The 14,231-nt window shown below is 52.2% G+C and overlaps 1 protein-coding gene across 7 annotated transcripts in view; it reads right to left on the bottom strand.

Annotated features, from left to right (window-relative positions):
* Nucleotides 1–777: 777 nt before the first annotated feature.
* Nucleotides 778–14,231, bottom strand: part of TEDC1 (tubulin epsilon and delta complex 1) — a 205,109-nt gene continuing 191,655 nt past the window's right edge. For 4 of the 7 annotated variants that reach the window (XR_010590042.1, XM_042850975.2, XM_042850969.2 and 1 more), the window contains 2 exons: nucleotides 13,024–13,391; nucleotides 778–1,328 (listed from right to left, as the gene is read on the bottom strand). Coding sequence is in view for 5 of the 7 variants with exons in the window: in XM_042850975.2 (XP_042706909.1) it covers nucleotides 1,235–1,328; nucleotides 13,024–13,391 (462 nt within the window). In the remaining 2 variants the exon portion in view is untranslated. Of the gene's footprint in view, nucleotides 1,329–11,970; nucleotides 13,392–14,231 lie in introns of those variants that run through there. The other 3 variants (XM_065555735.1, XM_024106141.3, XR_006174597.2) reach the window with 2 other exon arrangements.

Genomic DNA, 14,231 nt, shown 5'->3' with positions numbered 1-14,231 from the left:
TAACCGTTTTTTCTTTGAGTGCTTGCTCATGTCCATTCCATTGTAGGTGACCCCCAAGCAGTACCATCAGAGGTGGGTAGGAATTCATGGACGTGTCAACTGTAACACAGCTCTGCCGAAGCCAGCGTCATCTCTGGCCTGCTGGGTGATGGCATAATGCATCGGGAACGTGTGCACTGAAGACAACGCCATGGCCCTGCAGATGTCCTGTGCCAGAAAAGCAGCTGAAGACACCTGAGCCCTTGTCAAATGAGCCTTCCCTATTGGTGGAGGCACAGCCTGCGCCAACTGGTAACAAGTACGAATGCTGATTCAATTTGAAATCCTCTGAGAAGACACTGGAAGGCCCTTCATCCTGTCAGTGACTGCAATAAAGAGCTGAGTTGATCTGCGGAAGGGCTTGGTGCGTTCCAAGTAGAAAGCCAGGGCATGCCTGACATCTAGAGTGTGCAGACATGTCTCCTTTTTGGTCATGTGAGGCTCTGCACAAAACACTGGGAGGAAGATATCCGGTTGACATGGAAGTGCAACACCACCTTTGGCAGGAAGGCCAGATGGGGACACAGTTGGACCTTGTTACCCAAAGGGACTAAGGTAATGCTTCAGAGAGAAAATACTCGAGAAATGGTAGGGGGGAAGATAGAAAAGGAAAGCCCCTTTTCTCAGAAGAGCAGACTCGGCTCCCTTCCGTGTCTGTCGCTGGTGGATTTCGCTTACAATAAGGGTGTCCCTCCCCTCCCTGTGTGATGTAATAAAAATGAAGAAAAGACAAGGTAATACAGTGCAAACAAAGGTAAGTGTATTAAGGGTAAAGGTACAGAAAACTGGGGAAACTGGGGGGAAGAAACACAAACTTAACCATACAATGATTCAGTGACTGGCTTTAGGAGCTTGAAGCTCAGACACACAAAACCTCTCTTGGCATTCAGAAAAACAATAAATGAAACCCCAATACAGAAACCTTTCCTACAATTTAGGCGCAGTGGACACAGCATACAGGTGCAAAGCCCAGGACCTTCTACTCTCTGGCTGATTTAGAGCCTTCGAAGAGGACTACTGGGGAGTCCCGACGACTGCTGGATTTTGTCACAGGCGGGGAGACCCTCTGGGATGATGGACACCAGGAAAGCAGGACCCGCCACAGGTAAAATGGATTCAGTTCACTGTGGTGGGGATAGTGATGACATACCTCTCCTTCCTCAACCTCGCTGCGGGATAGATGGTCCTCTTTTGTCTAGCTCTGGCGCATTAGGAAGACCCGACCGTGCACACGCTGCTGCTGGAATGGACAGTCCTGTGCAGGCTCTGAGCAAGATCTTATATAATCTCTAAGGAGGGAAAAGCTGGTTCAGTCCGGTTTCAGCCAGAGGACTCCAGTCTCTAAGTTGTAAACAAGTTTGCTTACTAAGATGGAGTCCAAGGGCCATAGTTCATATACTCCATATTAAATTCTATTGAAGCCAGTTATTTACTTAATCTTATTTCAAAAATACATTATTAAAATACCTAATTGAACATATTAAACAACACCAACATATATATATTTTTTATACCTAACAGCCTTGTCCTTGTAGAATACCATGTACGTGAAGGCTTTAATCTCGGAAATTTGCCTCGCCGAGGTAATAGCTACAAGGAATATGTGACGAACTGGGACTGTTCGTACTGTGGTCTGTGAATGCTGACAGGGGAGTGTGGCTAGGATAGTCTGCATGGGGGGATGGGAGACTGACCGACGGAGAATACCTGAGCATGTAACATGAGAACCCAGGAAGGGGTTAGAGGCCAGGTGACACCTTGGCCCGGGAAACTGAACAAAGGCTGTGGGAGGGGTCACTGAAGGCAGAGTTACAGGAGCTGGCTGGTGATGTGGCTGGGAGGGAGACAGGGCTCTGACCTCCCAAGGGGGCTAGAGTGCCCTGGGACCCCAAGATGGACCTAACTGAGGGGGGTCCTGTTGTCTGTGCCTGCAAGACCTGTCTTGGACTGTATTCCTGTCGTCTAAATAAACCTTCTGCTTTACTGGCTGGCTGAGAGTCATGGTGAATTGCAGGAAGCCGGGGGTGCAGGGCCCTGAGTCCCCCCATACTCCGTGACAACTGGTGTCAGAGGTGGGATGTACTGCACCCCGTGGATGGCGCGTCCTGCAGTAAGTGACTGGGGAGCAGTAAAACGAAGGGGGATCGACGGGGACCAGGTGGGCTGAAGAGTCAGAGAGAGACGGTTCAGGGGGTGATCGAGCCCTGGGAGTGTGTGACCAGTGAGAAGGACTGTTGCAGTAACAGGGTCCCCCGGGGGATCGCAGCGAGCGGTCCCGGGGCGGAGGAGTCTGCAGCTCGACCCTGGCAGAGAGGTGGTGATCTGAAGAGGGGCTGGTACACTAGGGGTCCCCCGGGAACGGTGGAAAGCGGAGAGCACAGGCCAGCGAGTGGCCAGCAGGAGGATGTATGCTAAACGCCTCAAGAGCGACCTGGTGGAGCTATGCAGGCAGAGGGGGCTGCACATTGGGAGGTTCACCAAAGAACAGCTCATTGCCCAGCTGGAGGAGAGGGATCGCTTGGATGAACCGAGCCCTGTCCCTAAGAGAAGCCGCCCGGTGGATGCAGCGTGGGAACCGGGGCCTGACATGGCTGGGAGGGGTCAGACTGCTGCCGAGGACATCCCGAGACCCTGCCTACCTATACCTAGGGGAGGGGTTGGGGGAAGCCCAGTGAATACCGACGGCACCCTGACCCCGGCGGCCAGCAGGGGATCGTCCCGGCGGAGCTCCCCGTCCCGGGAGCGGATGCGGCTGGAATGTGACAGGGAGCTGAGACTGAAAGAGCTCGAGTTAAGGCAGCAAGAACTGAAGCAGGAGCGGGAAGAGAAGGAGAGACAACGTCAGCATGAGGAGAACCAACGTCAGCATGAACGGGAAGAACGGGAAAAACAGCGTCAGCATGAGGAGAACCAACGTCAGCATGAGCTGGAACTGGCCAGGCTGAGGAGCAGTGGGGCCCCGGCTGAGGTGAACGAGGGGGGACCCAAGACTGGAAAGAGCTTTGATAAGTGCTTCCTGGCCCAGCGTAAGGAGGGGGAGGACATGGATACCTTCCTGATGGCCTTTGAGAATACCTGCGAGCTGCTCCAGGTTGACCCTGCAGACAGGCTCCAGTGTCTCATTCCCTCACTGGACCCCACAGCCAGGGAGGTGTACAGCCGACTGAAAGGGGTGGAGACAGGGGACTACGAACTGTTCAAAAAGGCCCTGCTCCGCGAGTTTGGGCTGACCCCTGAGATGTACCGGCAAAGGTTCCGGAATCAGCGTAAAACCCGTGAGGTCACATACCTGCAACTAGCCAACCGGGCGCAGGGGTATGCCCACAAGTGGACGGCTGTGGCCCAAACTATAGAGGACCTACTTGACCTAGTCGTACTGGAGCACGTGTATGAGCAGTGCCCATCTGACCTGAGGCGATGGTTGATGGACCAAAAGCCAGAGAACCCGCAGCACCCAGGCCAGTTGGCCGACGAGTTTGTGAACAGTCGGGCAGGGGATAACAGGGAGGAGTCCCAAAGGAACAGGCCCGCCACAACCCAGAGAGAGAGTCGCCATGGGACCTCCCAGCGGGGAAATATGGAGAACCCCCACCAAAGGGGAAGATCCAGCATCAGGTCCATCCAACCCACTCGAGGGGACCCATGGGACATGGGCTGCTATCACTGTGACCAGAGAGGTCACATACGGGCCCAGTGCCCCAGGCTCAGGGACAGACTGAGCAGACCCAACCCACAGAGGGTTGACTGGGTAGAGACCCAGCCAGGCGAGAGGCAGCATTCCCAGGGAAGGGGGGCTGGCAGAGTACCACCTGCTAAGGAGGGAGGAGAGCTCCAGGCCAGCTCCTCTGGGGGGCTGGATGCTCCAGACTCAGGGTTTTTGGTTTATACGGTGGGCGCGGGGCGGTCCCTCCGGAGACAGTACCTTGTTCCCCTGGAGGTGGATGGGAGGAAGGTCAATGGATACTGGGATACGGGCTCAGAGGTGACACTGGTCCGGCCCGAGGTGGTGGCCTCAGATCGGGTGGTGCCCAACACCTACCTGACCCTGACGGGGGTGGGTGGGACCCCATTCAAGGTACTGGTGGCGAGGGTACGCCTGAAGTGGGGGGCCAAGGAGGGCCCCAAGGACGTGGGGGTACACCCGTATTTGCCCACTGAGGTGTTGATGGGGGGGGGGACCTGGAGGACTGGCCAAGCAACCCCCAGGGTGCCCTGGTTGTGACCCGCAGTCAGAGCCGGCGAGGGGCACTGCGCCCTGGCCTTGTGGAGGGTGCCTTGCCTGAGGCGCAGGACCCTAACCTGGTGGGGAGGGACCCTAACCCGGCTCAGGGAGGCTGCGGCTTCAGACCCAGCCGGCGAGAGAGAGCAGGTGGCCATCCCTGTCCCAGCTGCTGAGTTCCAGGCCGAGGTGCAGAAAGATCCCTCCTTGCGGAAGATAAGGGACCTGGCCGACCTCAGTGCGGTACAGACCATGGGGAGAGGTGGCCGGAAAAGGTTCCTGTGGGAGAAGGGGTTCCTGTACCGAGAATGGGCTCCCCCAGAGAAAATGGAGTCAGGGGGGTTCAGGAGGCAGCTGGTGGTACCCCAGAAGTATCGCCGCCAGCTGCTGTACCGGGCCCATGACATTCCCCTCTCAGGGCACCAGGGAACCTGGCGTACCCAGCAGAGGCTGCTACAGAGCTTTTACTGGCCTGGGGTCTTTGCTACTGTCCGACAGTACTGCCGATCCTGTGACCCCTGTCAGAGGGGGAGGAAGGCCCGGGACAAGGGGAAAACGGCTTTAGGACCCTTGCCCAGCATAGAGGAGCCTTTCCAGAGGGCGGCCAGGGTAAAAAGGGGGACTCTGAACCAAGAGAGCCCAAAGCACAGACCTCCAGACTGGAGCGCTGGGAGAAGACCCCAGCCCAGTTGGAACCCCAGGGGTATTGGGGAGGGAAAAGGGAACAGGCCGCATAAACCTTCCCACATGCGAACTACGAGTGCCATCGAGCACCCCCGACCTGAGGGGGGGCGTGAAACTGGAGGGGCCTGGTATAATTCTCACCAAGGAATGGGAGGGATGCTGGGGCATTCACGGGAACGGGGGTAGGTTCGAACTTCCCCTGGTCACTGGCTAAAGTGACCCCGCTCAGTTCGGTCTCAAAGGGGGGAGAGATGTGACGAACTGGGACTCTTCGTACTGTGGTCGGTGAATGCTGACACGGGAGTGTGGCTAGGATAGTCTGCATGGGGGGATGGGAGACTGACCATGGAGAATACCTGAGCATGTAACATGAGAACCCAGGAAGGGGTTAGAGGCCAGGTGACACCTTGGCCCGGGAAACTGAACAAAGGCTGTGGGAGGAGTCGCTAAAGGCAGAGTTTCAGGCTGGTGATGTGGCTGGGAGGGAGACAGGGCTCTGACCTCCCAAGGGGGCTAGAGTGCCCTGGGACCCCAAGATGGACCTAACTGAGGGGGGTCCTGTTGTCTGTGCCTGCAAGACCTGTCTTGGACTGTATTCCTATTGTCTAAATAAACCTTCTGCTTTACTGGCTGGCTGAGAGTCATGGTGAATTGCAGGAAGCCGGGGGTGCAGGGCCCTGAGTCCCCCCATACTCCGTGACAGAATACAACCTTCCACGACAAGTGGGAAAGGGATCAAGAAACTAAGGGCTCAAGGGGAGGGCCCGTGAGCCTGGCGAGGACCAGGCTGAGCTCCCATTGGGGGACTGAGTCCTGGACCTGCGAAAAGAGTCTTTCAAGGCCTTTCAGGAACCTGATTATCATTTCATGCGAGAATACCGATCTACCCTGGATGTGGGGGTGGAAGGCCGATATTGCCGCCAGGTGTACCTGGATCGAAGAGAAGGCAAGGCCCTGGTGCTTCAAGTGAAGCAGGTAATCCAGAATGGACTGTAGAGACAACTGGGTCAGGGAGATATTCTGTTCTTACGCCCAGCAGGAGACTCGCTTCCACTTTTCCAGGCAAGTTGCTCTGGTGGAGGGCTTTCTACTCTCCAAGAGTACTTGCTGCATCTGACTACAGTAGGCTTGTTTCTCTGGATTCAGCTACATAGCATCCAAGCTGTGGGGTGGAGAGAGGCAAGGTTCAGGTGCAGCAATAGACTGTGATCCTGCGAGAGTAGTTCCGGGTGGCTGGAAAGTGCCCATGGGGCTGTTACGGCTAGGTCCATGAGCATGCCGAACCAATGTTGGTGAGGCCAAGCTGGGACAATCATAATGACCCGTGCCTTGTCCCTCTTGATTTTTCAGAGGACCTTGCTGATGAGCAGAATTGGTGGGAAGGGGTACATCAGTTCTCCTGACTAAGACAGGAGAAAGGCATTGGAAAGCGAACCCCTACTGAGACCTTGCAGACAGCAGAGCTGATGACATTTTCTGTTCTGTGTGATAGCGAACAGGTCCACTTGGGGAGCTCCCCACTTCTGGAAGAGCATCCTGATGACCTCCGAGTGAAGGGACTACTCATGGTGAGAGAAGAAGGACCTCCTGAGGCAAGCCGCTAGCTTGTTCCAGACACTGGGGAGGTGTTGTGAGGCTTCCAAGTGGCTCACGTGCTGAATGCAGAAGTCCCACAGCCAAAGGGCTTCCTGGCACAGAACCAATGAACGAGCTCCCCCTTGCCTGTTGACGTAGAACATGGAGGCTGTGTTGTCCGTCAACATCTGCACCACCCAATCAGATGCCTGGGAAGGAACACTCTGCAAGCCAGATGGATGGCTCTGAGTTCCCTGACGTTTATATGTAGCACCAGCTCCTCTAGCGACCATAGCGACCGAGATCCCTTATTGAGATCGGACGCATCTAATATCAGGGAGACTGCGGGTCGCAGGCTTGCAAACGGCATACCCTATAACACTTAGCACCGGGTTGGACCACAACTGCAGGGAGATAAGTATTCGCGTCAGGATCATGAGGAGCTTGTCCAGGTGATGCCTAGCTGGGGAGTAGACCGATGCCAGCCACATCTGGAGAGGACGTAGTCTGAGCCTCGCGTGCCAATAGGCCCAGAGCTTGACAGGTGGCTTGAAACGTCTCGACACTGTGCTGGACATGGACTCTGGAGAGGTCTTTGATGAGCCAGTCATTGAGGTATGGGTAGATCTGGATACTCCAACGTCTGAGGTAGGCCGCCACTACCAACATGCACTTTGTCAACACCCTAGGCACCGTTGCTAGGCCAAAGGGGAGCACTGTGAATTGGTAGTAGGCAGTCCCAACCACAAATCATAGGAACTTTCTGTGTCCATGAAATATCAATATGTGAAAGTAAGTGTCTTTCAGATTGAGGATGGCTGAATCCAGAGGAACAAACCTTCCGGATCCAGGGAAGGAATGATGGAGGCCAGGGAGAACATGCAGAACTTCAACTTTCTGAGATACCTTTTGAGGTTTCGCAGGTCAAGAATGGGGCATAGAACCCCACCCCCCCCATTGGCCTTTGGGATAAAAAAAAAATAGCGGGAGTAAAACCCTTTTCTGCTCAGGTGTAAAGGGACTTTCTCCATGGCTCCCACCTGCAGGAGGCCTTGTACCTCCTGAGCGAGCAGATGCTTGTGAAAAGGGTCCCTGAAGAGGGATGGGGAACGGGGATGGGAGGGAGGGATAGAAGTAAACTGGAGTGTATATCCCCCTGCTACTGTGCTGAGGACCCATCGGTCTGATGTTATAGAAGCCCAGGCAGGGATGAAGGGGGACAAACGGTTGGAAAGTAACAGGGGTGTTGCATCCAGGATACATGTTGGAAAGTGCCCCTTGAGGCACCCTCAAAATGCCTGATTGTTACCCGATTTGCTGCGAGTAGTGCTCGAGTGAGCTGAGGGGGCAGGTTGACAGTCTTGCCGGTGCTTGTAACCCTTTTCCTTCTTGCGGAAGAGCTCCAATTGGAATTGGCTCCCGAACCTGTGGAACTGTTGCAGCTTGAACCACTTTCTCACAGGCGCCGGTGTGTAAAGGCCCAGAGAAAGCAAGGTAGCCCTAGAGTCTTTCAGGCCATGTAATTTGCTGTCTGTCTGTTCCAAGAACAGTGCCATGCTATTGAATGGGAGGTCCTGGATGGACTGCTGAACCTCCATTGAAAGGACCGACAACTGTAGCCAGGATGCAGGCTTCATGGAAATAGCCAAAAACCATGGTCCGGGTCGCGGAGTCTGTCGCATCTGAGGCCACTTGGAAGCCTCAGCCCTGACCACAGCCCTGCCCTCATCAAGGATTGCTAGGAACTCCTTCCTGCGCTCCTCTGGCAGCGAGTCCACAAACTTGGCCATGGACTGCCAAATTCTAAAATCATAATGGCCAAGCAGGGCCTGATGGTTGGCCACTCTCAGCTGGAGGCTGGCCGTAGAATACATTTTTCTGCCAAAGAGATCGAGCCTCTTTGCCCTTCTTATTCTTAGGCGTTGATCCTGGTTAGTCTTGTCTATCGCGCTCACTGGTTGCTGAAACAACCAGTGAGCTTGGAGCGGGGTGGGTATACAGGTATTAAAACCCCTTAGCAGGGATGTAGTACTTTCTCTCCACCTGTTTGGAAATGGGGGGCAGGAAAGGGGGTTTGCTGCAGGGCCTTGATCAGTTTCATCACCCCCTTGAGGACGGGCAATGCCATCCTGCAGGAGGCTGCTGCACTTAACACATCAAACAGGGAGTCAGAGGATTCAGCTAACTCCTTGGCTTTCAGCCCCAGGTTCAATACCACTCTCTTTAAAACCTCCCAGTGAGACCTTGCGTCATCCTGGAGAGCCATGTGGGAAGGCCCCGCTATCGCCTAATCGGGCGAAGACAAAGATGATGAGGCGGGTATAGGCAGGTCTGCCAACTTCACTGCCTCTGCCAAGGGAGCCTCAGCTGAAGCTGGCTGTCCCTGGGGACCTTGCTCTGACTCCGCTTCCAAGTTAGGGGGCAGGCGGGAGACTGTCGCTAACCGTTTTTCACATGCCCCTGAGACTAACCGATGCCATTGCGCTGGTTGGAGAAACTCCCAGGGGTTCCATAGCTGCCATGCGGCCTCAGGTGGCCCAGAGGGAAATGCCAATGCCTCCGGTGGGTGGCCTTGGCCTGCAGGCAGATCTTCCTCCTCATTTTCAGAGCCTGAAGAGGGGGAGACTTGTCTGCGGGACCAGGACAGTCCCGATGCCACCTGTCTACCCCGTTCCTGTTGGCCCTCTCCACGGACCTCTGCCAGGGACCTGCACAGGGATGATGGCTCTTGGTGCCATGACTCTGGTGACCGTTGTCATCGTTCGGCTGATTGGTAATGGTACCCTGGTGATCGACACCTCACGCTTTGAGAGCAGTGCTGTTCCATGGGTCGGGAGTGAGAACGGGAGTGAGAAAACTGGCATCTCGGAGACTGTCAACGTGCCCACGGAGATCCGTACTGGCGATCCAAAAACCTGTGACAGGACTCCAGGGACCAGCGTCTCGACTATCTGGAGTGGTGTTGTGAGTTTGGAGACTAACTTGGATGCTCCAGGCACCAAGACTCTGGGGACTGGCAACGTGCCTCCACAGGTCTGTGCCAGATAGCCGGTGATCGACACTGGGACCACGGGGAACGCTGCCTAGAGTCCGGGGTATGACGCCAAGCACTCTGACAGGTAAGCCGACCTGTATCCGGGGGCTAGTGGTACTGTTCAGGCAAGTGCTGGCGGGGCACCCCCTGGGGCAGAGAGTGGTGCTGCATGGATGGAGACCGCTGGAAGGGTCCAGGGCAGGTATACCCCTCGAATGGGGCACTTCGATGGCCGACGTGGGCAGCACCGGAAGGGACAATATGTCCTTAGTGGCCTGAAAGGCCTCCAGCATGGACGGCACAGCCAGGTGCCAAGTGCTTCTGCCGCTTCCCAGGGTTGCAGGCAGGTCTCGAAGAGGGCTCAACAACTCAATGGATGCTGAAGCCTGGCCACTGTCCACAGGGGAAGAACTGCCCCGCATGGGTCTTTGCTCTCATCCGATTTTCTGCTTCCCTTTACGGGAAGGTGAATGCTCTCTCCTGGCCTTTCTTTGCTTTTTAGAAGGTACTGGGGATAGGGATCGGTGCCAGTGAGAGATCGGTGCCAGCAGTGCGCTCTGCCCGAGGCTGCAGTGCTTGGAGCAGAGGCTGATCTAGCTGGCTCTGAGGCTGGTGCAAGGGCCGACTCCATAAGGAGCGCTCTAAGTCGAATGTCCCGCTCCTTTTTGATTTGTGACCTGACGCTCTTACAAATGCAACACTTGTCGCTCACATGGGTTTCCCCTAAGCACTTTAGGCAGCTTTGATGGGAATCAATGACTGGCATAGTTTATTTGCAGTGGTCACAAGGTTTGAAGCCCAGGGATTGGGGCATGCCCTGTCCCGAGGCTAAGTCTTGTATGAAACTATTTCTAACTTTGGCACTAAGGGAACTAATAAACTCTACAAACTTTCTAATAACTATCCACAAAAGATTCACAACTAGGCACAGTTGAGAAGGTAAGGAGGCAAGGAGACAAGCCGTGGCAAGGAGACGTTCCAGCACCGACACTGGTAGTAAGAAGGAACTGAGGGAGAGAGGAGCTGGCAGTGCCCCTTATACTGGTGCATAAGTGCGCTACTCCAGATGGCACCAGAGCTGGTCCCCTATGGATACCACTGAGGGAAATCTTCCGGCGCCGGTGCATGTGGCGAGCACACACACCTACTATGGAATAGACATGAGCAATGAGTTTCATTGCCCAGATGGTCTCGGGTGCAAAAAGTAACCAAATGGCATCAGTGGCACAAAGACAATTAGTTTTTCAGATGATTCCAGTTTTAACATTGCTAGGTGAGTGCCAGCACCAGTAATAGTGGATTTAATGTTTGTTCTGACAGCATCCCTTCAATAACACAGTTTGTTTGTGAATATGATTTGCTTGTGTCATGCAGTAAATACAGCTGCCCAGGACTCTCTGTAGATGTTTTTATAGCAACACAATTTTTACATTTCTCCAGAGAGAAAATAATCAGGGTCAAGCAGGGCACCCATGCTCTGCCAGTTCCAGTCTAGACTGAAATGGGATTGTCAGGTGAATATTAAAAATACACTGCATTGTAACTACTGTGTACTGACAAATATTTGCATTTATGAAATGAGTTCATGTCCTGGTATTAAAACTAGAGTGATGATTGCTAGCTTAAGTGGACAGAAGCATGGCATACAGCAATATGACAAGATGGGTGAGCAACAGGCTAGTGATGAGCTAGAGCTGCAGAGTGCAGAACCAGCTCTGTGCAGGGCATTTGGACATGGTTCAGTGGGGCGTATCCCCAGGAGAAGAGTTTGGGGGTTTAGTTTAATACAGTCATTCTCTCTACTTCATTGGGGCTCACGCACAGAACTAAACTCTCTCTCAGCATCGGCTAGTTTCAAGGCTGCACTATGGTGAGCGCTGGCCATAGTATGGGCAGAGCCCACGTTATCCTTGCCACAGTAGCTGGATTACTCTATTAGTGCATTCAGGTACCCCAGTACATGGGAACCCAGGCAGCCTCCAGCATGGCTCACAAAGGCTTCACACGCCACTGCACCCCACTCTGCTTTGGTCTGTGGGGAATGAGGTGGGACCTCCGTATTGAAGACATTGGTGGCTACACTCTGGCCCACATTATGCAAATGAGGTGCACTCCTGGGGTCCCTGGTAGGTTGATGACATGGCTTTCAGTTGGGCCAAGGCTGGGCACCCACCTCTTGTTCTCCGCTGTCTTACACCTGGCATCGTCATTGACACCTGTGCACAATGCCTGAGAAATGCCAATGATAGTGCGACTCAGCAGAGAATTCAGATCTGGCAGCATTTTATACCAACTTTGCATGGTAGTAAATGACTCCCAAAAGGGCAGTGGAATGAAGAGTCAGCCCTTGCTCCTCTCCCCCAACCTTACTTCATCTCACAAAAGTGATGATGCTAATACAAATACATGAACAAGATGATGTCCTTAAATGCACTTTTATTTTTGGTTCTTGAGTCACAGGCAACTGTTAATCACCTAAACAGAAGAGCTGGGAGTAATGGACAGAAATCCAAACCAAGGTAATGCTGCTGCTCATTGCAATTCACAAATCAAAAGCAAATTGTGTTTTTATTTCTGAAGGAAAATCACAAGAATAAAAGCAGTTTCTTACTGAAAGCAAGCAGAAAGAGATGAAAAGCTATTGTCAAATGAAAGGCTTTACATTCTGGAGGGAAGTCTCCAAAGGTAGACCATGGGGTTTCTTAAAGCCTGGAATTTAAGGCCTTATTTCTATTTTACAGAAGCATTCTCTAGTGAATATATAAATTATATTACTGTGCTTCATAACTGAATACATAGTTTAATAAAAATGGGTGTTTCCCTAGAGAATCTGATCATTTGAAGTGCATTATGCCTGTGAATATAGAAGATGTCACTTTTATTTGCTACTAAGCATTTTGTATCTGTTTTGTGATAATTGTATGTATTCTGTGCCTTGCCACACAATATGGAATTAGCTGAACTAAACAGCAGCCTTTCCTGCACATTTCATTCTTGGTGCTTTGCAATACCTTTCAGCATCGAAGGCCACACTCATCTCTGCTCAGTTCCTGTTTTTTTATTAGTCATAAATACTCTCACTTGCTGATAAATGCTGAATGTAATTAGTATTTCAGTCTGCAGACCTGGCAAATACTGTGTGTCAAGAAACAGAGAGTTCTGAAAGTGAGCCTGTGCCTGGCAGAAGCATCAGAAATCTAGATAAAGGAGAGATTTAAAAACACCCCACCCCCCAACACCTGCTGCAGAATTTAATTGGTAAGGTAAGTAATAAGGGGCAGCAGACAGAACCATTAAGGATGCAATGTTCTGGCCCCAATGCATATTATAAAGAAGTGACAAACTGTGTTTTCAAGGCTGAGAATTAGCACCACATTCAGATCTTCATTTCACCCACTCTCAGGGCACGGTTTATAATATGTCTTCTGATCAAACAGCTCTATTCCCTTGTCCTTTCTTGATGAGAACTTACCTCTTCATAGGTGGGATACAAATCACTCCAACTAGCCCTTCTGCAATCTCATCTAGCTTGTGTCTGCACTCTTCCTGCAGTTGCTTCAGCTCCCTCTTCAGAGTGCCCTCTTCCATTTGCAGTTCACTGATCACCTCTGTGGCGTTAACATTTGTAATGGGCTCCTTCGATACCGAACTGAGGAAACCTGTTTTGCTAGCAGAACACTTGTCTTTAAATACCAGCCTGTACAGACCATGCATTCCATTTTTTTTATGGGAACAATGGTATTTAAGACCTGATAGTTTTAGCTTGACAGCTTCTGTTATTGTCCTGACAGCAGCACAAAACTCCCTTTCATCTGGAAGTGTTCTTTCTCTTGATTTGACCTGTAGAGAGAAAAACATGATCAGGCTTATGTGCAGAATTCCTCACTCCAGACACCAATGCAAAATGTCAAGGCTGGAGTGTGCTGTACTGGAAATTCTCTATTTCATGATCAAATGTAGCAAGTAGAAGCAGTGACTGAACTCAGCGTGTAAACCTCTGTGCTTTTACGAATAAGAGACTGACAGATCTTCAAAGCCCTTGCTCCTCTGATGACTGACATATGGCAATTTCCTCTCCACTCCACTCCTTAGGGCAGTTACAAAGTGTGGGCAGTTTGAGCCTGGAGTCAGATGAGATGTGTGAAAAAATGCGCATGGCCTGTTTCTCCATTCACGCCTGTACAAAGGATGTGTAAAACACTACTATTGTGACAGTGTAGTGAGTAACACCTCTTTTGCACAGGTGTGACTGCACAAGGGCAGGACAGTGAGGAACCATGTCTGTGGTGAGAGAGCTGAGCCAAAGATGGATTCTCTATAAGGCTTTAATATAGGCCAACTGAGAATATTGTATGAGACAGGGCTGTGTGTGATACTAACTGTGCTGTAACTGGCTGGTGATACAATGATGTGATAACTCCAGATTTGCCAGTGGCCAGACTAATACAAGATACATTAATGACTATGGGCCCAAACCTCAGATGGATACAAAAATGAGTAACTTAACTCACATGAGCAGATCCACTGAAGTAAATATTATTAAGTATACTAATCAAGTTACTCAAGCATGTGCTTGCAGCAAGGGGCCCTTCAACTGCAGCTTCAGGCCTCCTGGCACCAAGGGGTAAATAAGGACGTTTAGGGAGATGCAGGCAGAGAGCAAATGCCCCTGCTGTTTAC

Source organism: Chrysemys picta, chromosome 8, assembly GCF_011386835.1.
Source record: "Chrysemys picta bellii isolate R12L10 chromosome 8, ASM1138683v2, whole genome shotgun sequence".
NCBI classification, from domain to species: Eukaryota; Metazoa; Chordata; order Testudines; family Emydidae; genus Chrysemys; species Chrysemys picta.
This window is presented reverse-complemented; position numbering and strand designations above follow the sequence as displayed.